A 27,828-nucleotide genomic window follows, 5' to 3' on the forward strand; every position below is an offset into this window, starting at 1 on the left:
TAATTGGGATTATCTCTGTCATGTAACATTTTGGTATATGCATTTTTAGAACTTATTTAATCAAAAAAGATCAATAAAGAAGAACTAGTTTATGTTAGAAGCATGAATCTAGCTAGGAATGTGAACTATTAAGCCTGTTGGCTGAACTTAAACAAGTGTTTTTAACAGTGAACTTCCTCTAAATTAAATATCTGTAAAATAATTTTTCTATGACAATTAATGTGTCCACAAATAATGTTGGCACTTAAATTTCACTTGTATTTCAACATATATTTTGAGAAAGACGTTGTGCAACAGATGACAAGTAAGAACTATTTGCTCAGTTGAATCACTTCCTTTTCCTTGTTCAGAGCTAAGTCAATGCATTCATTTAAGAAATGCCTGCAGTTTTAGTCACTTAATGTTTATTTGAACGTACAAAGCTCAGCCAACACCGGATACCTTGGGATCTTCATTCTGTGTTGTTTTGCGCTGCCTGTGCCGAGCTGAGCTTCTTTGTTTCTCAACCTGAAAGAATGTATCTTTGTCTTTTCTGGGCGTGTGCATGCAGATGCAGTAAACAGCCACTTCCATACTCATTTGTCACTTGTCAAAGTCTGGCCGAAAGTGAATGAAGACTGAGTGGCCAGTGGTCTGAGGTGTGAGAGTGACTCCAATGAGTTAATGTCACACTGCAGCGTGGCGATAATCCTCACGGTCATAAACAGATGCTAGGAGGCCAGTAACCACACAGTAAACACACTCATTCTCTCTCAGGCATGTATAGGGCGCCACAACGGTGTGCCGAAGCATGGAGATGCAAATGAAGTCATGAATACACCCGACACATGAAAACTGAGTAGCTCAACAGCACAACTCAAGATTCTGGATGGGGAGAAGAAAAAAAAACTACCTCAACCATCATGTATGACACTGAAAGTGCTGTTGAAGCTTTAAAGCTCGTAAAGAATATTTAATACACACAGACACATGCAAACTTTTGTGGATAGTTCAATGACTTCACCCAGAGCCACTTTAAACTATCTATCTGATCTGGTTTTACATCTGTTCCAGGAGTATGTACTGTTGGTTCACAGCTGTACTATCTAAAATGAACAAAGATCTGTTATCTGACAAACACTTACTCCATCCTATCTCACAATCTCCTAATTTAAAGTTCAGGTAAGATAAAATCTTTGCCTGAAAACACAGATATGCTGAAATCTCATCTTGTCACCTGACCGTCAAATTCCTTTGCTATCACCCAAAAATCCATTATCACTGTAGGCCTCTTCCTGTAATTGGTGTGTGTATAGCTACAAGGGCAAAAGGTGCAAAAAAATAACCACAGATGTAAATTATCTACTTTAAAAAGTTATCCACACAACACTATTGTAATTTTCAAATATATAGTTTAGAAAAATGTTGATTAAATATCCACTGAAATTAGTTTTTAAGTAAACATACTCATTGAACAAAATATTAAAGCCTTTAGCTGCTCTGCTTTTTCACTTGTTATTAGCTGACATTACCTGATTAGTTGGTCAGGCGTCTTTATTTCAGAAGAGAGAATACTGTATGTTATTTCTGACACATGAATAGTGTTGTGCAGCAACAGGTGGGGAAGGGGCATTACAGTGTACACTCTAGACTCCATTCAGGCTTAGAAATTCTGGTATCTTTGACAATTTTTATGGGTTCTCATTAGAATAATGTGAATATTCTTTAAAGAATAAAAACGGTGTGATGGAAATTTTAACATTAAATTATGTCTGTGTAACCTGAGGGTGCCTTTTTGAATGTTTCACACCTAATGGTTCTTATTGTGTGGAAGATTTCAAGATTCCCTGCTCATTAAAAACAGACAGTGAAAAGGATGTAATTATTCAAACAACCATTTAGCAGTAATCCAGATCCTTTCTCTGAAATCCACCATCTAGTTGCAATTCTGTTTTTTCAGGCTTGTACAAACCAAGCACAAGGTTTACCACTCTCGAGTTCCTGCTCCCAAATTTCCTTTTCTTGAACCTACTCTAAAACCTTTCTTTAATAATATTTGTCAATTACAAGTTATTTAAAAAAAGTTTTTTTCTTGGCTGCTATCCTCATCTTCTCACTACCTTTAATTGTTGTTCTCTTTTCAGAGCACTTGGACTCTTAACATCTTTAATCTCTCCAAATTTAAACAGAGGTGATGCTTTAATCCTTTAACATGCAAATGAAAGATGTCAGGATCAGGAGCTCCTCTCTTTCCTATTTTATAACCTCAGGGTTTGAGATAGGAATTTGTGACATGCCTACATAAACAGAACAATAGAAGGAGAAACCCAGATGGTTGACAACGGTGCAAAAACATGAGAAGAGGTTAAAGAATGACTGACAGGCGAACGGAAGCGTTAGAGGGTTTTGGGGCCCCCCAAAAACCAAGATAAAACCAGTACTGACAGAGCAGCCTTGCGTAAGCGAGTGCCTCTATGTGAGTGTATGCATACACACATGCATGTGTTTATATGTGTGCATGAGTGTGTTGTGACATGCCTGCCTCTCCCCCAACCCCAGTCTAACCCTCGTCCCCCGAGACAACAGGCCCACACCTGACCCAGCCCTGCACTGCTTGGCCCTCCAGAGCCAGTTGCAGAAAAGGATGAGAATGGGAACTGTTTTCCACCCCTGTGGGGGGCAGTCAGTGTGGATCCATCAGCCCAGCTTAGGGTCTTCTACTCTGGGTAGCGGTGCCCAGCAGGCCCCTTCTAGCCCCCTCCAGCCCCCAAGACGACAGAGGCCTTTGAATTGACCCCCGGACTCCAGACTCCAGAGACGTGCCTTTGTCTGGCATCTGTGGGGGGGTATTGATGACTGACTCCATCTTTGTGTTTGTGAACATGCCAATCTAGAAGCATTGCATTACAGCACTATGACAGGACAGCCATGTTGTATGACAACATGTCATTGGGGAGACGTAGCGTTGCTATTTGAACAAACGTGTTTTACGCTACTACTGCATATGGATGCATGAGAGAAGACATTTACCAGCTTGTACCATCGCTTTATATCATGGATTTTCAGTCAGATTTCTCTGTTGAATCCAGGTCATACACAGTTAGAATGTTTCTTTCTTATCCACTACTCTGTGCAGAAATTCCTCGAACTACTTTGCCAGGCAGTGCTCTGCATTGCCTGCAAGTGAAAAACTAGCACATTCCCTCTAATGGTCCATAAAGCTCCCCACTCTTTCAATAAAGAGCAGCAACAGAGCAGAGAAAAGAAAGGCATGAGACAAAATCAGTCAGGAAATCATAATAAACCATCCGCTTCATCCCCACAACTTTCAAAGAATTTAACCAAAACAGCAATCAAAGAGATAAAATGCTTTCTTTTGATTAGTACTGGGTACATGTTACTTGTGTGTATGTGTACAGGGGAATGCAGGTATGCTTTTTTAATAAAAAGTTTAGATTGTAGACTCAAGAGAACAGTTAGACTTAGTAAAATAAGTATTAAAACTCAACACATTTTGCTGAGTTAAGCTTCTCACTACATCTGTAATTAATAAGTACAATGACATTAAAAACTGAGCAAAACAAAAAAAGAAAAAAGAAAGTGTTTCACATCAAGGTGGCTCTGATCCCAGACATGGGCTTAGGGTGTGAATTACTGATATCAAAATCTGTGAGAAAATAGTTGTGGGTCCACCATAAGTAACTTTTTCATCTGCAACCTATGTAAGCTTTTTTTTATTTATTGTTACACAGTTTCATTTTTTTTTTTACTGTCCAGATATTGTAAAATGTAACTTGTTGTGGGTTCACACAGCAACTCCGCAGCTATTAACTTTTCACGTTTTAGTCTCCATGTCCATGACTCGCAAAACTTAGAATGGATAATCAACATTATTTTCTTAATCTAAGAAATGTGTGTTTTCCCAGAAATCTAAGGATTGATGGCGGCAGCACCTGGTCTGGCTGTATCACAAAACCTTCCCATAATGCTTTGCTCAGACCTTGAGAATCAGATATTCTCAGCTTGTTGGTAGAGTAACATAAAGAGCAGCTGAAACATGGGTCAGTATGGGTTATTATGCTCAAATCAAGGTACTAATTTTGTAAAACAGGTAAACAACTTTTTTTTTTAGATTTTTCTGCACAATTTGTAGCAGTGATCTAAATGGGCCAAACTATTAATGCGTGGAATCAAAGCATAGAGTAAATATATTAGTGTTAGGCTGATGTGTGAAAAACATATCTAGGATTGCAACTCAAATGTTTTGACAAAATAATGAGAGTAAAATCTAATTTTTTAGCTGTTTTATCACCGTGTATAAGCAGCATGCTGCAACTGACATACAGAAGCTTTGATTGGCACAAAATATATGTGGAAATTTTTTAATGTGCTACACATCCACCAATCAATTGGAGGCCATGCATTGTTCAATAACAGCCATGTGTTATTTTAGTAGACGTACATGTTGTTTATTTCATTTTATCTCTGATATTACTTGAGACTGGCAAATTTTTATTCTTAGATAATTAAAATCATATTAGTGGCAAAAAATCATGATTTACGCATCTCTAGATTTCATAGTTCTACTATAAATGACATAATTTTTCGAATCATTTGTGAATAAAGTCCATTCATTCATCTTCACGTAATTTCCCCATCATTATGGGAGAAGCAGAGAAAAATAGAGGGAAAATATGTGTTGCATAAAGTACTTATTTTTGTATGTACATCCACTTCTAGGGCAATGTTTGTAAAGAAAATGACCCAGAAATATTTGGTAACATGACAAACAGTGAGGTTAAAGTGGATAACAGCTTCACTCACAGTCTCTCCAGCTCCTTCAGGTCCTGGAACGCTCCTCTCTCAATTGTGGTGATTTTGTTCTCCATCAACTGCCTGTGAAAGAAACATCAAAAAGGGGGGAGAAGAGTGAGACTGTGAGAACTGGATATAAAAAAGGGAACAGATTGGTTGATAAAGAGACACACAGAGTGTCAGAGCTGATGGATGCATGAGAGACCAAACAGAAGGAGAGGCATGGCGATATTGACCTGCAGTTAAGAGAGAAAAATAGGCAGAGCAGAAACTGACAAAAAGATGGAAGGAGATTGACAATAGAGAAGAGAGGGAATGGAAGAAGAGAAAGAAATGATCAGTTGCATTTGGTGTGAAAAAAAAAAGATGGCAGTGTGGAGGGGATGGAAAATCAGAGAATGTTGAAGCAGGAAAAGAGAGTGAGAAAGACAATCAGCGACAGGTCGATAAGCCCTCAGAATCGACTTTAAAAGTAACCCATCAGTTAGACAGAAACTCATCCATCATCCAATTTACTTGCTGTCCAATCACATCGCTGTGACCACTCATTCCCTTACACCAGCACAACTCCAGCAGGGTTGTGCCGTTGACTAAGACCAACAACAAGACACTAACATTTAATGTGCTGTAAGCACAAGATGATTAAGGAATGGGGAAATAAACGTGACCCATATCAGAGAATTTTACACAGAGAGATTCAAAACAACCACTAATTATGCTAATGCAATTTGTGGTCATGTGTGGCTCTAGGATCGTAAAGATCTGCACAATTTTTACATCACTCTGTGGTTATTTTGAATCTATCTATTACAATTTTCCAGTCATAACTTCTCTTTTCATATCATTTTACAAATCTTTGTGGTTGTTTTCACTCCAGCTCAGATTTACATTTGTCTGGAATCTAGCTTTGAGTTTCTGTGGTTTTATCACACAAGTTTATGACTGTTTGGTTGGTGACTCACATTGCCAGTCAAATCGATTTAAAACTTTGTAAGCAACTTGTCATTTTGAAGATTGATTTTTAGGTTAGTTTGATTCAAAACTCTGGTTGTTTCCATTTTTTCTCATCCAACCATCCATTATCTATACACGCTAGTTCTTGCAGAGTGAGGGTTGGGGTTTCAGGAATGATTGTCTATCTCGAGCTGTAATGGGGCTGGGAAAGCCCTATGCAGGTCACCTCCACCTGGAGAGAACCCACGCATGCACAGGCTGGGATTCAAACCCAGAACTTTTGCTTTGGTAGAGACACGTCAAAAACAACAGGACACTAAGGGCTAAAGTTGGACACCTCCAGTCTAATCAGTTATCTTCTCTTCTGCATTGGAGAAGCTTTGGTAATACGTGAAAACGGATATTCACAGACGCAAATCTGGTAGAGGAATACCCCAAAAATATTCTCTGTTGCAACTGCATCAAAAGATGCTTCAATGGGGGCTGAATAAAACTCTGGGACACAATTTTCATATATTTTATTTCTGAAAAATTGTGAAAAACCATATACTTTATATGTTTAATTTAAATGTGAGTGCAAAGACAAAGTGTGAAAGAATTCAGAAAGTGCTATTGATGTTGATTGTTTATTCATTTGTAAATTCTTGGACATGATGGTAATTTAAAAAGACGTATAATCAATAATGATTAGAATATTTCACATAAGGTGAACGCAGTTGAAATGTTGGTAATTAAGGATATAATCCCAATGGAATTCCAGTAATGTGCTTTAAAATCATTCACATTGCCGTTCAGTGGTGATCAGGCTTTCCCAGCAGCAGATCAGAGCTGGGGAACTCTGAACCAGGTCTGATCTTAGGTTTGGAAACTTGTTCTTACTTGACTCTCTCTCTCCCTTTTCCTTCCCCTCCAGCCTTCCCTTCCAGCAGCTGCATTCCTCTCTCCGCGGTTACACCTAATGACCGCTATCTCTTTCCATTCTTGCCCTCCATCATTTCCTCACCAGTGTGTTAATCACTCCAGCACATGGACCCCGGGGCCCAGTGGTTAAAATAAACCCCGCCTGACACTTCCAACTGGCAGATTAACACGACGGCATTAACAGGTGCCAGAGAGCTGCTCTTTGTTGGTCGCGTAGGCTGTGTACTCAGCGGTACAACTGGATGCAGTGTTGCATGCGGCAGGGCTTCAAAATGCAGGACGGGATAGGAAACTGATTAATCAGCGTTGCAATGGACTGTTTGGAGCAAATGAGAGCACATCAGAGCTGTGAGTGTGAATATCATTTACTTCTGTCTTTGCAACCACCTCCACACTTTAACTTCAACCTCAACCTCCACTTTTGTGCATATATACAAAAAATACAAGCAAATAAAGACCCGCTGACACACACACACAACCCATATATATATATATATATATATATATATATATATATATATATATATATATATCTACACAATGCCATCCAAACATTAAAAAAAAACATGTAGCAGCTGAAAAATTTATAACTACAACTGAAACTTTTACGGCTCTGAAAGAAAAGCCACGCAGTATCAAAAACAAGAGCTGAACATGTCAACGTTTCTCTCAGAAAATATATTTTTATTGGAGCTGTAGATATGAAATTCACACCATATGCGAGAACCCAAGACATCCACACTGATATTTTATCAGCTTACAACTGATAAAATATTGACCAAATCAAAGCAACTTGGTCAATATTTTATCAGTTATAAACTTGGCATGTGGAATAAGTACTAAACTCATAGAGAAAATGAGATGCAAAAATACAAGAAACCAATAAAATAGATGAAATAAATGAAAACTGAGTATTTTGTGAACAATCCTGCCCCCTGTCAGTGCAAAGCAATATCAGCAGGCTTAGTCTTAACTTATGACCCATTCAAAGTTGTTTTTTTTATTAGCAAAATGTCATAAAAGAAGCATCTCCTAATACATAACAGCAAACTCTTCCAAGGTATTCATAAAATTCGCATTGGTTTTGACCTATTTCTAAAGGTTCTCATGGTCACCATCGAAGCTAAATTTCAAAAAAGCCTGGCGCTCTTCAAAATATTTTTCACAGAAGAGTCAAAAATATAATCAGTGCTGTTCTGTAAGAGCCAAGTACCACAGAAGGACCTGGAATTAAAAGACCTTAGAGAAGACAATCTTAGTATACTCTACAGGCTCATTTCCACTGAGCGGTGTGGCACGAGCCGATGCAGTTTGGTACGATATTTTATAGTTTATGTTCCGGCTTGTTAACGAGAGCATTTCCATCGCCAATTGGACTCTCACTGGGCAGGCAGGATTAAAATAAAATGCCTTACTTTGCATAATAGTAGAGCGACAACAAACGTGATCCACTAGTATGTCTCGTAACATTTTTCTGTCCCCTGATCAATGGACTATGTTGGGTGACGCCAGTGGCTCCACCTTAACCATAACGCTGTTCTTTGGACCTTGTGCAGGAATAGTGTGGTACGGGTCAGGTCTTTGAGCAGCTTTTACAATGGAAACAGACAAAATAGTGTACTGAACCACAGTGACCCGTGCCATACTGCTCGATGGAAACAAAGCATATGTACACTCATTGCACAAGACTCCACTCATCCACTCATTTAAAGTTTACTGCAGAACATTTGGACAGGCTAGTGAAGTCGCAAATTGTGTTTGGCAAAGAAGTGGCACAGCACAGCATCATAAAAACACTACACAAGCTTTAAAGTTTTCAGATATCAGTCTCATGATGTGGGGCTGTTTCTCTGTATTCACTCTCGATAAAAAGCTGAAGATGAAACATAGGAGGATTTTTCTCCAAGATACAGATTTTGTTCAAGCAAAAAAAAAATAAATTAAAATTGCTAGAGTGAAGATCAGAGTGCATAGAAGAGTCACCTCAGTTCCTTTAATATTTATGTGAAAGAATGGGTCAAACTTGAATGCAACTAGTTTCTATTTAAAGAAGACTTCTTGTTTTTAACATATCTAGTAAAAAAAATAATAATAATTTTTACTACGTATTAAATTTCAGTAAGCATTTCAGTACTCACTTCATGTTTCATTATTATCCAGAACACAATTTATGTACTAACTTGTGTTGATTTTCTTTTGTGTGGATTACTTGGGTTGTTACTTACATCTGGTATGAATTTCTATGTCAAGTGGTTAATTACAAGTTTCTATCTCTTGTTTTTCCTTTTGTTTTATTTCTTCATCATTGTTGTTGTGACTATATTGTCTTTCTCCCAGTTTCCCCATCTTTTTATCTTTTTCTTTCCTTTCTCTAGATTTTTAGGTCTTTCCACTTTGACTGGAACAGACTCAGTTAAATTTGTCTTTACAAAATGGGGAACATCACAGTATCTCCTTTTATACAGCATTTCTGATATAAGACCCACAATAGCCTTTGCCTAAGCAGTCAGGACAGGACATGTAAAAGAAACATATAATTTACCTATTCACATTTGTGCAGAGAAGAAAAACATTAACACTGAAACAAAATCAACTTACAGGACTCTCAGATGCCTCAGGCCTGCAAAATCCCCTTTGGTGATTTTAGTGAGGTTGTTTGCATTCAGATCCCTAAAAAAATGAGAAAATGAATTATAATAGATTACATAAAAAACATAAATATATAAATACATTTTCTGTTGCAAACTATGATCTTAATTGGGATTTGAGTCTCAGAGAGAACCCCCCCCCCGAAATATTGTGCCGCTGCACTGAAACTGTTCAAACAAGTTTCATCAGGGGACTCCGCCTGGTAAAACGAGGCCCGTTTAAGTCAAAGCCCACTTGTCCAAATCCGTTTTTGATTAACTCGCTGGTCTCCACACAAACCGACGTGGTCGACGGAGGCTCTGGTAGTGCAACAGTGCGAAACCACCAGTGAGACCACAGCGGCAGCCCCTCCACCCCCAACTTCAGATCCGCGATCTGACTTACCCTGACATCCAATACATGAAGTAATAAATCTGACTGTTTTTATGTTTATCAGCCGCCACATCTTGTGATTTTTAGTGTACGTTGACTCGACAGTTAAAATATTTACAGCCCTGCGGTTTTCAGATGTGGTCCTTCATGCTTAGCGCGCTGAGTAGTTTTGGTAATGTTTTGGGATCATTTGGGTAATTATCCATCCTTTTCTTAATGAAATCATTATATGAACATTGTTAGAACAGAACCCAAATCTTAAAACTAGCTGTAAGGAGGATAATCACGTTACATTTTTGCTACTTAATAAGTTAATTTAAAAAAAAAATCAGAATGCTTTAAAAAAATAAAAAAGTAAATTACTCAGGGACCAGTGTTCCTTAAACTTACAGTCTTTCCGTGTTTCGGGGTATGTTCCTGGGAACGCTCCGCAGTCCTTGGCCGTGACAGTCCACCGTGGTCCCGGTGCAGGAACACTGAGGAGGGCACGGCTGACTGTCTGCTCTGCTTATCAGGACCAGGACGAGGACGGTCCCCAGGAGCAGAAGCCTCGGTGCAGTCTCCAAGGAGCGGCCAAGGCCAACGGAGCGCACAGCTCCCACCATGACTGCGGCAGAAAAGTGGGTGGCCGATACGAGAGCCGCAGAATACGGAGAAAAGCCTCGGAATTTCCGAAGGAGCTCACCAAACTCCGCACGCAACGCACTGTTTCTTTTATGTTTGTTCTGCTCCTTCCTTCACAAGTTGGTTTTTCTAAAAGAAAAACAATGTTATTTTTTTTACATTTGGGTCCTCTGAGTGCGTAAAGCGTGTGAAGTAGGAGTTTGATCCCACTGAGTTACAGAGATGAACCGGGTCTGTGGCTGCGCTACAGCGGCGCAAACTTCCACATGTCCCCGGCATGCGGTGGCCAGAATACTCCGGCGGCGAGGTCTGTGTTAGTGTCTCCTAACCAGGAAAATGTCTTGATCCTTAATGTGATCCAGGTGCTTTCGAGCAATTACACTTTGCCCGTTAACGCACACTCCAGGTGAGGATATCTTTGGTTATTAATTCACAGCACGCGTGCGGCGCTAGAGCAGCGGTTGCGCCAAGTTCGTCCTCAACACTCTGCAGTGGTGGAGATGATTCCGATGGAATGGGATGTCAATTGGAAGTAAAATGAGTGCCAGAAACCCGGCGAGAGACCAGCGCGCAATACTATAATCCAACTATGCGCGGTGCGTCAAAGCGCTGCTCTCTGTAGTGTGTGAGAAGGAGAAAGGCAGGCAGACGGGAGCGGGCACGTCTGCTACTGCGTCTGTTTAGGCATCTCTCTCTCTCTCTCTCTCCCTCGCCGCCTCGCTCACATACACGAGCGCGCGCACTTACTGCGTATTCCCTCAAGGTAGCAGGAGCTGAGTGCAGGAGGTTTCAAACAGGCTGTTGGTCAAACAGCAACAGTTTGACCTCGGAAGGAGACTAATTCCCACTGCAGTGTCCTGATCACCTGATACCATTTAGTTGGTTAGAAGAAAGCTTGTTGCTGAAATTTAACTTGGAATAAACAACAAAACAACCTCCGGAACTGTGAATGTCCACGATTAATTAATTTAGAGAACACGGTGATTGATTGTTATACGTTTTAGTCTACTGTGATTGTTAACCATCGATACATTATTAAATAAGAAGTAATTAATTTAATCTAAGCTTAATTTGTGCATGGCTCAAAAAGGGTTCATAGATATGCGACTTGCAACAAAAAATTGAAATCATCACTGACAATCAACTTGGTAGTCCATTTTCAAAGGCCATTGACATGGTGTTGGCTTGGTTGTCACAGCATATGAAGCTGCCTGTTAAGTGGTGCTGGATTAATTATCACAATTCATGACATTATGATGTATGGTTGGTTGTTACACAAAATGGGGCTGGTTGTCACAGGATGAGGGTTGAATTTTGGTAGAACTCGTGTGTCAAACAGTGTCCAGCAACTTTTCAATTCATCCCTGGACCAATACAAATGAATTATATGACAGAATTACATCTTTGACATTCAGAGAAGTTGTACTGAAGATTACATAATTATTTTATTCAGGTGAGCTGAAGCAGAGAATCATGTAAAAGTTACAGGATGCTGGTACTGGAGGCCAGAGTTTGACACCCATGTCAGAGTGATGTGGTTGGTTGTCACAGGGTGGGATGGTGGTTGCCGGGGTGTTCAAGTGTGTCCTGCATCAGCTATGTTGGAACATAGCTGATGTAAATGGCCAAATTACCTCCTCAACATGTTTTTCAGTCCTCTAGAGGTCTGGAAATGAACGCTTTATTGAAATTAAATCAGGCTGACATCAAACATATAGGACACTGGTCTTTGTAACCCTTCATTGGACACTTTCATAGAGTAATATGGTTGGTTGTTACAGTGTGTGAGGCTGACCGTAACAGGATGACTCATGGACATAATGCAGTTGGATGTCACAGGGTAGTTTAGTTGTTATAGATAAAGAATTAGTCTCCTTTTGTTTTTAAAAAAATATATTTATTTTATTAAATATTCTCTTTTGAATTATTCTTTGTATGAGCAGCAAAATGAGGTGAACTTGAAAAGAAATTATAGCTTTAAAAATATAGACTTTATTAAATCTAAGCAAAGATAGAACAAATTCTACAGTTCAAGACTGTGGCTAAAACTCTCAAAGGGAAAGCAAAAGCAACTGATATCTTCAGAATTAATTTTAAAAAAGCACAACTACATACAGATTCTATAAAATAAAATGTTATTGGAAAGGTGATTTATTTCAGTAACTCAGTTCACTTAGAGATTGATGTTTTGAAACCATTATTTCTGTTCATTATGAACAGAAATAATGGCTATTCATTATGAAAATATTCATTATGAATATTTTCTGCTTAAAGCTAATAAAAACATGACATTTAAAATTGGAATATTATATGACTAAGAAAAAAAATACAGAAATGTGGGAAAACTGCAAAGTATATTTGCGAGCTAAATGTTCATAAAATAGCATTCACACAAATTCTTAGGATGTGATTGATACTGTAATTCTGTTATAAGGGTAGAAGTTTGCTTCACTGATTAACTGAGGGCTTCAGCCTTGACCGACTAAAGTTAAGAGGAAAATTCTTCAGATTTTCCATTTTCTTAAAACTATCTTTTAGGAGATGTCTAATTTTTTATTTTTAAAAACAGTGGCAGAGTGAGCTCCCCTATCTGAATTTAGTTAATTCAATTATTGATTTTATTATAATTAAGGCAATAAACCAGTATATTAGAACAAAGATGATTACTGGTCACTATTAACTAGTAACCAGTGACTTAGCACTTTATGCTAAGTTCTCAGTAAAAAAGTAAAGCAAATGTCCAGAACCAGTACTCACTCCAAGACATACTCCTTATTTATTTTGGGCAAGATTACTCTGTGCAAGTTGGTTTCAGTGTTTTAGCTCCAAGTCATCAGCAGCCAAAGATAAATGACCAACATCCTGGATTCAGTGTTTCTTTATAGAGATGGAAGAACATTGCAGAACTACCAAAGTCAGCACAGCACTCTATCAATCAGAATTTCATGCCGTACTGGCCAGACAAAGGCTGTTGCTAAGTAAAGTCTAAAAGTCATTCATGTTACCTTTGAAGTTCCCCAAATGTCACCTGACTTTTAAAGTATGAAAAGTAAAATTCATTGAACTAATAAATCCAAGATTGCACTATTTACTATGCCCTTATGAAAGTATTTCTTCCCCTTGAACTTTTTCCCAGTTTTTCCCCTTCCGACGATTAACATTGAATAATTTCATTGGTACTTTGTGAAACTGACCAACACAAAGCAGTGCATATTAAGAAAGAGGAAATCGTTTTCTAAATGTTAAACAAATAAAATCTGAAAAGTGTGGTGTGCAATCATATTCAGACCCCATATTTACGATCCTCTTAAATAAAATCTAAGAGGGTGTGTGATTTAATCTCAGCATAAATGCAGCAGTCCTGTGGGGGTTTCACATGAGACCAAACAGCGTCATGAAGACCAAAGATTACAACAGACTGATCAAGAGGAATGTTGTGGAAAGGTTTAATCAGAGTTGAGTTATAAAAAAAATGTCCCATTCTATGAACATCATCTGAAAATGAAAAGAGTATGCTGATCCACCTAAACTGACAAACGGGACAACCAGAGCATCAATCAGAGAATCAGACTAGCGGCTTTGCAGGAGCTGCAGGTGATAGAACCTATTGACAAGACAACTGTTAGTTGTGTCTTCCACAAAAATTACTTTTACAGAGGAGTGATAGGAAGAAAGCCACTGTTGGCTGTGACAGATCCTATTTGTGGAAGAAGGTGGTCTGGCCTGAAGGAGGACTGACATGCAGTCTCTAACAAACAAGTTGGTTTCAGCTGATCTGATGTAATATTCTAATTTTAAATGTAGTGTTTTTAATGAGCTGTAGGTTGAAAATGATTTTTAACCAACAAAGGATTTAAAACATCAATCGGATTGTAATTAGTCTATAATGTTGTACTTAGTGAGCTGAGTTACAAAAATAAATTAACTTCTTAATTTTCTGAATTATTGAAAAGTTGCACATAATATTGAACACACCATAACCACAGTGAAACATGGCAGTGGCAGCAGCATGCTTTAAATTCAGGTGGGACCGGGGAGGTGGTCAAAGTGGAAAGAATGATTGTTGAAACTAGCAGGAAAACAGGGTGTAAAATACTTGAGAGTCAGAGGTTCACTTTTTAGCAGGGAAATGGCAAAAATAATTCATGTTAGACTAGTTCAATCAAAATCTATGACTGAATCCAATTATAAATCTGTGATAAAACAGATTTATAATGATGATTCAATGATGTCTACCATTGCATCCAGCCTAACTGAACCTGTGCTATTTTCCAAAACATAAACAAAACCTTCTGTCCATTAATAAAAAGGCTGATGGAGAATCACCCCTAAGATGTGCAGCTGGAGTTGCACAAAAAGTCGATTTTACAAAGTTTTAACTTAAGCATATTGAATAAAAATGCATGTCACATCTTTCAGATTTTTATTTGCAAAGCAATCTAAAAAGACATTTATCCATAATATCAATAGTGCACCCGAAGCGATCGTAGCCATTTCTCCATCAATGGCTGAACTGATTTGTGAATATTCTCCTGACCTGGGATGTTCTTGTGCAATGGATTTCCTATGCCTAACAGAAGTAAACCCATCTACCAAAAGTAGGCTGAGATTTTAACAAAAAACGAACTTAAAGCATATGACAGGATGACAAAACTGCTCAGGTGAACTGTGACCCAGCTCAAGTCTGAACCTTACCGATCATTGCTTGACAAAACCTGAGAACGTACCGACATCGATTCTCTTGAACCAAGTTGGCTGAGCTTAAAGGTCTCTGCCAAGAGAAATGGGAAAAACATCCAGAGGGCAGGTGTGCCTAATCTGAAAACGTTCCTTTGGCACAGCAGCAAACAGCCCATGAGCTGTTAGGTTTATAAAGTTATCGGCTGCTTGCTCCCAGTGGTGAAAAGTTGACCTCCTGATTATTAGGATGTCCTCATCATTTACATTACTACTGTATTCATGATTGTTTAAGTTATTTTTTATCAGTTTTAAAGAAATATTGCATATCAGAGTTAAATTGCATTAACTTGACAAGAAATAACTGCTTGTTAGTCTCTCCTGAAGCCTTCCCCTCGGCTCATGCTGTTATGCATCTGAAATAGAAAAGATTGAGAAGGTCATTGATGATGGTGTGTCACAGCTGAAGGAAGAGAGAGGATCACAGAGGAGTCAAAGTATGACCTTTATCTCCCACAAAACAACCAGGCTTCAGGGCACAAGATGTGTTAGGACATGGCCTAATCTGACCTGCCTACTCCCTTCCCACCCACCGACACACACACACACATCGTGATGTTTCCGTATCCTCAAGGCATGCAACATCAATCACTGAGTTCCTGTAGTGTTAGCCGGAGCCTAATCCCATAACTCTGAACCACATTTTAACACAAATTGTTTTTTTTCTTTTTTTATATATATATTTTGAAGTCAGTATTTACTTTAAATTCAACATTCATGACAAACTTTAAAATGCCAACATGACAATCATTCCGTGGAGATGATTGTCTTCAGAAGCACAGCCATTGATGTTTGCAGTTGTGGGCCCTGTGACAAAATGTGGCTTATAATTTGAGTTTGAATACTTTTGCAAGGGACTGTAACACCTTGTATATGGTTGCTATTTCTGTCCTCAGGGGTGGCGTTTCCTGACAAAGGCACAAGTCTTTCTGTAGGGAGCGTATTTTGGCATTTCCACTGAGCTTGCACATCGTGATTTTTGAAACAGCCCATCATCGAACAGGAAAGGTAACAAAATGGTTTGTAGCATCTTTGTTTTTACAAGTCAATGCGCTCATGATGGTAAACGTTATAGTTGGAATTGTATTACGAATACACTTTCTCTACAAATTCTTCCTATATCTGGGGAGTAAAAGTATATTCACATTTTAAGAGAGAAATAACAACAAAGTGACTCTCCAGGAGCAACTGGTAGCAGTCTTATATGAATGCCAAGTCAGTTTTTGGTCATATTAAGGTTAAATTAACCGTTTTGCTTTTGAAAGTCAATATGTAGAGACATTTTAAATGAATTGCTCTAAGAGCTTGAACTCATACGGTCCATCTGAGTGGCTTCGGTGAACCTGTTTTTAAAAGTTTTTAACCAAAGATTTTATATTACAACAATGCAGTACGTTACATTTGTGGGAAAATACATTATATTAGAAGGTTTGTATTTTGAGGGAACAAAGAGGGAATAAGGCTGGTCTAGCTATTCCAACTGGACTGCTGAAAACTCACTCAGAATCATTTAATCGAAAATAGTTGATGTCTAATTACACAGTGAGGTGGAGGAATTTTAAATGTTTTCAATTTTTTTAAATTTATTTTTTTACCTGCTGTTTTGTTGTTGCTAGTGTCAGGATATTAAAATGTCATGAACCCTGCAAGAACAAAGATCTGTTGTTCCCTGAAGTGAGACAGTTGGACAACGCTAGCATTGTCAATGAAGACAGGTGCAACTTGACAAACTTGATTTACATTTCTGAGACGAGGAGAGATCTTCAACTATATGGTTCCATTTTTAGCGCACAGCACAAAGACGACGCAATATTTTGAAATATGAAGAAAGTAAATAAATTAATTAGAGGACACCTTTGTAGAAAACCTGAAAAACGTTAAACTCCCAGTAACTTAACTGATCAGGTTCTGTCACAACCTTCTGCTAATGTGTTATTTGAAAACAAGTTAACCAGAAACAGTGTGATCAAAAAATATAATCCTGAAGCTGGTTTTATATCGTCTCCTGTTTTGCTATATATCCTCACCAGCCACTGTATGAGGTATACCTTTTTTGTACTAAGTTGGACCTGTTGTACTATGAGGAGTGGCATCCAGTGTAGTCTTATGCTGCTGTGGCCAATCCGATCCAAAGTTCAACATACTATGCATTCAGATGTGCTATTAGTTTTCAGGAAAGGTTCCTTCTCCTCTGATCTTTGACATAAACAAGGCATTTCTGTATCCACAGCTGTCACTCACTGGGCATTTTCTCCTTCTTTGAACCAGTCTCTATAAACCCAAGAGATTGTTGTGCATTAAGAGTCCCATGGATCAGATAGTTTTTGAAATGCTATGACCAGTCTGTTTGGCACCAGCATCTTGGCTAAAGTTACTTAATTCCATTTTTTTCCACATTCTGCTGCATGTTTTGAGCCTCAGTAAATCATCTTCCTAAAGTCTAGATGGTAAAATGCGTTGAGCTACTAACACGTCATTGGCTCGTTTGATGTTTGCGTCAACAATGCCATGTTAATGATACGTCTAATTAATTAGAAAATGAGAGTATCTTTGCATAAAGAAAAAAATACTCTTCTATGTTTTGTGTTGTCTAAGTGACAGCGTCTGTTACTCTCATTTAGGGGATTGAAAACAGTTCATTTCTCTGTGTTGAGTTTCTTAGTTCTTGATCAGTTGATCCTGTTGTGTTCTCGTTTGGCTCCCTCTGGATTAATTCAGCCTTCATTGGTCACACCTGGTTCCAATAACACTCATCGACCCTCCCAGCAGTCAAAAGCCTGTCTGTTCCCTAACTGCCTTACAAGATTCTGCTGTTCTGTTCTCCCTGGTTCCTCAATGCTGGCTTCACTGTGCTGAAGTTACTTTGTTGTTTCCTTTTAAGATTTCCTCAAGTTTTCTTGTTTTGTTTTTAAAACCCTTTATTTAGTAGGCCCTTTATCTTTCTCTTTTTTACATAAATATATATAATGAACATACTGTATGTAGTCATATCACTATATTATTTAGAAAAAAAGATAAATAATATGTTGTCAGCTTGACCTTCTTTGGCATTAACACTTCATTTGCATTTTGTTTCTTGTGATTAAGTGTTATTGCTGTGATACTTGAATCGCACTCGTGTAAACGATATTGCACTGGTGCACGTATCTGGCATACAATGAGACTTTCAGTAGTCATGTTACAGAATGTTTCTAAATATTTTTAAAAATGTGTTTAAGTCTGGTTTATCGGGCGATCAAATTATGCATGGCACAATGTTAACAGATTAGCAAGGTTAAGCCATAGTGTTTATAAGGACAGAAATCTATTAACCTGAAGGGAATCTATCAGTCGACTGTGATTCTGGCTCTGCTAATTACAGCCTGTTGATTTAGGACCAGTTTGTGTTATCTTTGGTTTATGGCTGGGCAGTAAACCTGAAGGTGTGGGGGAAGTGTGCCTGTGTGAGTGAAGAGGTCACTTGAACCACCTGGACTGGTGGACAGCTGCTACTGAAACGCATCCTGCTCAGAGTGGGTTTTATTGTGAACAGACATACATTTGAACACAATTTTGGTTATTTTCATTTGTGCATAGCCACAAGTTTACACAACAATGCAGGATGAAATTCAAACAGCATGTTACTTCCATGTGATAATGACAGCAGTTTTACATCAAAGCTTTTGAGGATTTGTGTTGTGTATGTGAGTTTTGCTTTATAATTAGATCCTTTAAAAACCAAATGTGTTTTGCTTAGTGGATGGCTGCACAGCTGCAATGAGGCATGCGCGCTCTCAGACACTGAAACACACACACTGTGCCACACCAAAACATACAAAACAGCATTAACAAAACAAAACCATTTTCCCCGAGTTCCCAGTTTCATCTTGACAAGATCCTTCCGTATCTGTACTGAAAGTTAGGCTCTTAGGTGTGTATGTGCGCAGTTACCTTTGTTGCGATGGGACTAGCAGGCTGTTGTGTCTATACACACCCCACCGCTGAGGCCTCACGGAGATGCTGAGGAGATGAATAGGATCTCAGGAATGACTGGGGTATTGGAAACTCTATTCTCCTGCACATAGAAAAAGGTGTGTCGAGTTTCACATATCAGGTGAATATGTCTGTATTAGCTGTTGGGTTTTTATGGGTGGAAATAATTATTTATTGCATTTCAACAGGAAAACAAACAGAGAACAGGGAGGGAAAGAGTGCTCAATGTCTCTGGTATGGTATAATGTTGATGAAAGTTTTTATACAGAACCAAATTTCGTCAAACTGGGTCCCAGAGCAAAACACACATAGGGAACCTCCACTTCACTTCTTTGTCCATCTTCATCTATCAGCATTTTAACTTTCTATCGTTTGTTTCCTCAAGTATGTGTGATTTTTTTTGGGTGATAGGTAATAAGAAATGTAACCCGGGTGTAAATTTTAACCTTTATTTCCTCCTCCGATTTTCCAGTCTCGTAACCTTTTCATATCTCAAACCCCGCGATGCTTTTAATAGAATGATTGGCGATTCTCGCGAGACTATTAATTAGCCAATTGCGATTGAGTATTGGGGTCACATGTACCGCTGCAGCGTTACCTGCTAGGTATATTAGCTGGAGCGGGGAGGCATGAAGGTTGGAACAGTGCCACAGATTTTTATAACTGCGCAACACTCTAAAACTGAAATTGAGGAATTTCAGTTTGGGGCCAGGCTTCAAATCTCAGGGAAATTTAAACTCTTGCAATGCGGTAGTCAATATATATGGACATAAACATACGGAAGTAACACTTAAGTTATTAACATGAAATAACCTGATCATTCTTTGCCTTCCTAAGCAATACAGATCGATTCTCATCTCCCTTCAGTCCCCGTCCGGGATTTCTTCCATTGAGCTGGATTTTTCTCCTTGAACGTAACCTGAGCCTGCCAGCAAAGAGAAGGAGAAGTTATGAATGACGGCATCAGTTTTCTGTGCAGAATTGTAGTCTACCAATGGTTGTAGTTTGGCAATGGGGAGAAGGAAGTGAACAAAGCCATTCAGTACATGTTGGCCACACTTCTAAATATTGAGCTACTGAAATTGGAGCAGGAGGAATGTTTAAGACATTTTTCAGGCTGAAGAGGAATAACAAAAAAAAAGAATGCTTTTTCAAGGTAATCTTGAATTTTGGTGACATTTCATAGGTCTTTTTCGCCTTGTCCACTTATCTTACAAGATTCTTGCTGCCTTTTCATAAGTTAATGCAGTAAATTTAAATGTGCCGCCTTGAAGTTACAGACTGTGTCAGTAACTGATGACAAAGGTCATCCGTGAGTGTGTGTGTCAAAGCCACCAGGGATATTTACAGAGCTGTTGTGATGCCTTGAGAATAAGAATGAGTTGTTTAATGTCACTCTTAGTCATTACCAGGTTACTGATCTCAGCTGGACATTGTTGCAGACATCAGCGTTGTCAAATGAAGCTTGTCTTGATAATAACTTGGAAATGTTAAGGCTGCAAAAAATGGGTAAAATAGTTTCTGTTACAATTTCTGGCTGCACTGACTTTCATGGTGACTAGCTGCCTGTTTGTATTTTTAGACAAATCTCCACAGAGAATCATCTTTGGATATGACAAAGGATTGTTTCCAAGCAACATGTTTTTACTTAACGGTAGCACATGTTTTATCATTGTTTTTGAAACATTGCATGTTCCAAATAGAGTGGAACATGCACCAGATAAACATTCTGAAACCATTCTTGGTTTATTTTGCATTACTTTCAAAGAAGTTGTTCACAGATTGTTTTATATCATTACAGTTGCATAGTTTATTAACTAATTAATTAAAGTAATGCTGTCTAACATCTTTGTTTAAATGCTGTTTTTACATAGTTTTAAGCTATTTTTTCACATTTGTCTTGTTTTTACTGTACACATATTGGTGCCCCGTAGTGGACATAAGTAAAAGGCTATAAAATAAATTAACCTTTTCTTACAGCAACAGTTCTACAGGATCTTGGTCCGTGAACTGATAAACCCATTGATGATCGTTAATATATGTTTTTCCCATTAGATGATGAAATTTCTAGAAATGACCTACAGTACAGACCAAAGGTTTGGACACACCTTCTCATGAGAAAGTGTGTCCAAACCTTTGGTCTGTACTGTATGTCCATCTTTCTGTAAGAGACTACGCAATTTTTATTTGAACTTTTTTGGTCAAGAAGTTATTTTTTTTTGTTTTTTGTTTTTTTATCCTACATCACATTTGATTTAGGTGTATTGGAGCAGGGATGCATCTAAACATTGCAGGACAACAACCCATGAGGCTTGGACTTGGAAAAACCTGAATTAAAGTAATTTCTTGATTCTCCAACGTCTGGCAGAAAACAGGGCTGAGTGTTGCTATTGAAACTGAACCAAAAAATGTGTTTAAACCAGGGGTCACCAACACGGTGCCCGTGGGCCCCCAGTCGCCCGAGGGGACCTTGTCAGTCGCCCGCGGAGCAAGTTCTAAAAATAGCCATTGTCATTAGGCAGCACTGCCAAAGAAATTATTTAATTTAATGTTTTTACATTGAAATAATAACATTTGTTTATATTTAGAGTTTAAAAAAAGGAAATGATAAAAACATTTAAAATAAATTGCTTTATGTATAAAACTCTTTCCTATGGTTAAAGTTCAGAACTATGTGCAGACGCCTGCAGGATTTTATGGGAGGGCAGCAGCGCCTGCAGCTGTACGGCTGCACCGACTCTGCCTACCTTCAGATCTTCCTTTAAGTAAAAAAAGAAAAGAAGAATTTCTGGATTTTTTATTATTTAACCCTTTTTACTATTAACAAAATTGTGGAGAAAAAAATATTTTTTTGTGCCAAAACAACTTGTACGTAGCGCACATCTGTGTGAGTCTCTAGGGGTCAAAGGGCACCCAAAGGATAAATCTTTTTGGTTAGTTTACTTTTGTTTACTTAGCGCTTTTTCTGTAAGATAAAAATGAATGACAGGAGTTTGAACCTCCCGTAGTTCTAAAAGCGGTCATTTGGATCCCAGCAGATCTTTTTAACGTGTGCGGTACTGGCAGTTTATGAGCTTCTTTGATGTTTCCCGAACTGGAGCGCTGATGGGTCACCTGTCAGCTGACATCTGCTGCTCTTCCTGAGCGTTGCGCTAAGACTGCGGGTTAAACAATTTAATCTAGTCGAATTTAATCTAGCCAAAGTAGAATAGAAATTAAGCAAATATTGTTGCTTCACCTTCTCGTCCTCTGGACGTCCGACACCACCTGAACCTGCGATCAACACTCTCCTCTTTCCGTGAACCACACAGGTAGGCTTCGCTTCCATGTCTTTATTATTTAGCATCGTCTGAAAAAAAAAAAAGTCTCTTGTGGTTTAGGTTTGTGCTGATTTTTGCTCATTGGGAAGGTGGTTGTGTTCTTACAGGTCAGGTGCAGTGATAGTTTTGTGCTACCTTCCGATCTGTCGGACCTCTTTTTTTTTTTTTTCCACATCTGCTGGTGTCAGCCAGCGGGTGACCTGTCGACTGTTCAGTTCGTGAAACCACAAAAAAAGCTAATAGACCGGCGACCCACCAGAACGGCACACTGTAAAAAGCTCAGGCGGGATCTTTGAACTACGTGAGGTTCAAACTCCACTCATTCATTTTTAGCTTACAGAAAAACTCCAACCCGTGAAATTAACAAAAGCAAACTGACCAATAAGATTTAGGCTTGGCGTGCCCCACCTCACCAACTTAAAACTCTGAACTAAGAACATCTGATCACATAATAGCAATAAACCATAGCTGTCCTTACTGATAACTATTGTGAGTAGTCCCTAACATTAATATGATCAGGCAGCATGTAATCATATATGCATATATGAATTATTGTTATAAAGGCTGAGCCAAGAATATTTATGTCTGTATCAAACAAGTAGACCTTCGTGTTAGTCTGTACCCGTGAAGTAGCTCCCAGTCTCAAAAAGGTTGGTGACCCCTGGTTTAAACAGTTAATTTATGACTTAATAATTAGTTTTTAACAAACCAGGCTGAATTGGATGACATTTTTCTCAGAATAAATTAAATCCATTTATTCTCTGAACAAAAATTCAAACAGATTTTATTGTGATCAACAAATACTTTCCAAACATTGTACTTGTACAAAACCTACAGGTCCATGTGAAGTGTTTCAGTTTGGTTTTGGTCAGGATGAATGATACACGAGTATCTGAACAATATGACCTGAAAGCTTCTCGTCTGACCTACTCACAGTAAATCAGGTGCAACAACAGCAACACCTAAGCCCATTTTTTAAGGTGTATTTCAGTGATTGTATTGTATTGACAAAAACAGGCCTGTGGTAGTAGCAAAAACATTTGGATTCATTTTGATCCTTTTTTCTTTTTTGCATTTATGAAGCCATTTCAAAAAAGGACAAACACAGAGTTATCTGACAGGGGTTGTGTTAAACTGCATCCATAAACATTTATGCCTACCTATCAATTCAACACAAATAATTCTGTATGGATATGGGACCAAAATGTGCCTTAGCCCAGGGACCCGCAATCCTCCTATATCCGGTCAGGACGATATGCACTATTAATCCTGATTACCCTCTACCTTTGACTTTGTACATCTGATGGTGTTTTGCTTTTGAAACTTCCTCATGTTCTCCTATGAAACTGGCAAATGAACAGTAAGGTGCAACGGTGTACACTAACGCAGGTAAGTACATCTGTTTAGTAATGACAGAGGAAGCAATCCAACTAGACTTGATAATCGTACATAGATTGCCTTGTGGTGCAACAGCAAAGTCTCAGCCGTTCTAATCCCTTAACACAATTATCGCCCTCTGTTTGTGTGTTTAAGCACAGCTACTCTGCCTGTGGTTTTCCACAAATGTGTACCAAAACAACTCAACTGCCATTATCTTAAAATTCCCTGTAAGTGCAAGGTAAACACATGTGTGACACTAATTGTGCCAGCTGGCCTTGAGGAATAGCATTGTTGTGACAACAGATTAAGAATATGTCTGAAGCCATTCCTAAACCTGAAGAGAGATTAAGAGAGAAACTGAATGTATCCCAAATATATCCCCCGTCTCGCCAAATTGGGTGACGATGCAGTCGAAGGGGCAGGAAGCGGGTAGAAGAAAACAGGAAACAAAGGAGGTCCAAATCTTTCCTGTTCAAACAATTACAAGATTATTTCTCTTCATTATTCGTCTCACCCTTCCTTCATTGTTTTTCCAGGATGCTGAATCAGAACACATGGAGTTAAGTATTGCCATAAAACACTGCTGCCTGACACACTTGCATTCACACACAGGCACGCACAGGCATTCTGGCAACATCGTTCATGCTGGAGTTATGGCATCTGTGCACACAATACTTGAATTTGTTAGATTTGTTCTTGTCGATGTTTATCTACAGCAAATTTTGCAGAGTTAAATCAACATTGTGCTGAGTCTTTGATCCTTTTCAGAATTGGTATAATTCAACTCTCAGATAGTTATTTCAACAAGAGATTGAGTAGTTATAACTACTTCAAGAGTTACAATTACTTAACCAGAGGTTTTTTTGGGGGGGTTCAGAAAAACCTCAGAAAGCGTTAAATTAACTCTGTGAAATTTGCTGTGGAGTCCAAAAAAGATTACATATGTCACAAGAGACCTTGATCCCAGTTTGATCAGGGGAAAGCTACAGCAAAAGAGGTGTGTGAAAGTCTTGCAGTTTAGTCAAAAGAGGATCAAATACATGAAGTATACAATTTGCTGTCGGGCTTTTGTTCCAAATGAGGATTTATAGATAAAGCTTGTTTTTGATGTACATAAGAAAAATGTGCAGATTCCTAATGAATAGTAGAAAAAAAGGTTTGAAACAATTTGCTTTACCTTGCTTAACCATGCTATAACAAAATTTCCAACTGTCAGGTGATATAAACAAGTCATTTAAATGTTGAATGTCATACCTAATAAATTCTAACAATTAGCTTTAGGTGTTTGTCACAAAATGGTTTCAATAAAATTTATCATTAGAGGAAGACTATGCAGTTTTGGTTCATAGATAAAACTCAATCTACTAAATAAATGTAGCTGTATTAATGTAATAGTTTGAGTAACATGCCAATTTGCTGTTCTGACATCAGTATCAGACAGACGGAAATACAACTTCAGTAACTTTATTTGACTTTATTTGCACTATTAAGTACATAAATAACCCATTAATCAAAATTATATTCAAGATATAAGTTAAAAAAAATTACACAAAATTAAAATTAAAAAGTTCATTCAGGTTGAATGGAGGGAAAATGTGAATACATATCTTGCAACAAACAAGAATTTGTGTCTGAACTTTGGCTGGACCCTTCTGAATATGCTTAGCTGTTCTATTCTATTGTAGCTCTGGTTATGTTTTTATTTGTTGTATTTCTGTAACATGAATCTCTGCCTCACTTTCAAGTATTTTTCAGTCTCCAGCCAGTTTTTGATGCGGATTGACCTTCAGTTTTCACCGTTCTTCTTCCTATCAGCCCTGAACTCCCCTGACCCTCCTGAATGAAACCATGCCCACATTATTATGTTGTCTTCATTGTCATGTATTAATTTTCTAACAAATCAAAAAGCTTCATTTTGGTCTCATCCTACCAAACACCTTCTTATATTGGCTATGTGTTTTAAACCCGATTTTGTACTACATTTTTAATTGTGTAATTTTGCCATTCTTTCAGGTCAGAGTTCATATGAATACTTCAGCATGTTGCTGTCTGTAACTTGAGCATTTTATTTTGACTGTTTGGGTTGTCAAATAGCAAATGCTCAGAGTCAAACTGAGTATTTTGTATGAGATACAACAGGTCAGATCAGATCACAAAGCAAAAAGTTTAAAAGATGTGAGAGAAATCCGAGGGGGAAAACGGTTTTGGAAAAAAAAGAACAAGAATAAGGAGGAAAAGAAAAATATAAGCAGAGGCAGAAAGTGGAGGCGCGAGCATGAGAGGGAGGTGTGTAGAAAGAGGAGTGTGGGAAAAATCAATATGCTCTCTGGAGCAACTGGAAGAGACAATCAGTCCTGTCTGACCCCCGTCTCCACTTGGTGTCAGTGTGTGTGTGTTTGTCTTTTTGTATATGCACGCTTTTTGTGCATGTCTTTAATTCAGAAATGCCTGTATGCATTTGTAAGCAACCGAGCCATAAATTGACTTTTGAATTTATGCAGATTAATAGTCCGATATGCCCGACTCGGAGTGGGCAGTTTGTGTGCCTTTGTTTGTCTCGTCCTGCTTTTGCTGTCCTCAGCTCAGATATGCTTTATTGCCACGACTACTAAGGACAAGAGAAGGATGGTGCCAGTGATGCTAATGGGATAAAACTTCATTACTTTCCCTCTATCAACTTTATGCGAGCATCGATCGAACATGGACTCAAGGCGGAGTTGAAACAGAAAGGGGCTGACATGTTGCGAATGGACACTGTAGAGGCTTTAAGTGGCAGCGCAAGAGCTGCATTTAGTTGACGGTCACCAACACTCACTTTTCCCTGCAAATCCATCTGGCTTAATGCCATCTGCGGAGTCACCTACACACACATGCCATGGGCGGTGGGCCAGCAACATTTGGTGAAATGGTTTTGCTTTGATAGCTATTATCAATAGAAAGAAGAAAGGGCTCCTTTTTCTTCCCTCCCTCCTTGTGTATGTATGTGCGTTTGAATGGTTAGGGTTTCTGCAGGCCTCGAGGCCAGCAGCTTTCACAGGCCATCCACTCGACGTTTGGGGTTTGTATAGCTGCCTCGGCCCTCCATTGTCCGTTTCCCTCCTGAATTCAGCTTCTCCATCTGCCCCCGGGGGCCTCTCAGACCATCAGGGGGTGTGGGTGTAGATGCATAGATGAAAGTGCAGACAGGAAAGAATGCAACTTCTCTGGGAGGAAGAAGTTTACCAATCATAGAACATCTCTTGTTTAATTCTCTGCAGTATCATCTGATCACTTCTTCCCTTCACCCTCCTCCTCTCTGCGTCTCTCTCTGCTGTGCAGTTGCAGGGGGTTAATTGAGGTCTGAACAGCAGGGGGGAGAGAGGGGTGTGTTATGACACCTTTCTAAAGAGGACACATTCACAAACCTGCAATACACAGCTTCATATATACCAATCTGACAAAACAGTGTGCCTCAGAGTGTTTCCTCCCCTTTTACTGCTTAGACAGCCATGACTTGTCATAGCATGGACTCCACTATACCCTTAAAGGTGTGCTGTGGTGTCTTGTATCAAAGTGGGTTTTAGCAGATTTTTAATTTCTGCAAATTGTGAGGTTATCTTCATGGCCCTGCTTACCCAGCACTTCGCTTGACTGGATTTGAGGTCTGAGGATTTTGGAGGCGAAGTGAACACCTCATATTTAAAAATATTTATTTCACTGCACTGACAGATGGAAGCAGCAGACATTTTAATCTAAAGTGCAGTTAAGAATATGAAAATCTTTAACATACCTGGAAACAGTGCTTGTATAGTAACCAAGGTGTCCAAAGTTTGAGAGCCAACTTACTCATGGCTAAAATAGGTTAGCATTTAGACTTCCAGTAAATGTTTCAAAGCAATTCTAGACATGGAAAAAGCACTCACTTTTAAAGTAAATATGTGCCAAACATGGTCTGATGCTGGCCTGCCATTTTCTGAATGTGTTTGAGAGAAACTCGTGTCTGTTTTGGTATATGCGTTTGTGGAGTGAAGTCAGATTTAATGATGCTTTCCACTATTTAGACATGGCAATCTTTCCTAAAATCCAGAGACACACTGAAGTAATTAGTCCAACATGTAAGGGTGGC

At 38.7% G+C, this 27,828-nt stretch overlaps 1 protein-coding gene and 1 long non-coding RNA gene across 5 annotated transcripts in view; both read right to left on the reverse strand.

Moving 5' to 3' along the window:
• The window catches only part of slit2 (slit homolog 2 (Drosophila)), a 104,028-nt gene extending 93,040 nt beyond the window's left edge, over nt 1–10,988 (reverse strand). For 3 of the 4 annotated variants that reach the window (XM_028017819.1, XM_028017820.1, XM_028017818.1), the window contains exons 1-3: nt 10,081–10,987; nt 9,268–9,339; nt 4,804–4,875 (exon numbers count right to left, since the gene is read on the reverse strand). In XM_028017819.1, the coding sequence (XP_027873620.1) occupies nt 4,804–4,875; nt 9,268–9,339; nt 10,081–10,295 (359 nt within the window). In that variant the 5' untranslated portion in view covers nt 10,296–10,987. Of the gene's footprint in view, nt 1–4,803; nt 4,876–9,267; nt 9,340–10,080 lie in introns of all 4 variants that reach the window. The other variant, XM_028017821.1, reaches the window with a different exon arrangement.
• A 1,932-nt stretch (nt 10,989–12,920) lies between these two features.
• Nucleotides 12,921–27,828, reverse strand: part of LOC114143948 (uncharacterized) — a 31,863-nt gene continuing 16,955 nt past the window's right edge. Inside the window, exons 2-4 of the long non-coding RNA XR_003595361.1 lie at nt 19,837–19,948; nt 18,982–19,105; nt 12,921–15,407 (exon numbers count right to left, since the gene is read on the reverse strand). This is a non-coding gene — a long non-coding RNA (uncharacterized LOC114143948). The remainder of the gene's footprint in view (nt 15,408–18,981; nt 19,106–19,836; nt 19,949–27,828) is intronic.

The sequence above is a fragment of the Xiphophorus couchianus genome, chromosome 5, assembly GCF_001444195.1.
Source record: "Xiphophorus couchianus chromosome 5, X_couchianus-1.0, whole genome shotgun sequence".
Lineage (NCBI taxonomy): Eukaryota > Metazoa > Chordata > Actinopteri > Cyprinodontiformes > Poeciliidae > Xiphophorus > Xiphophorus couchianus.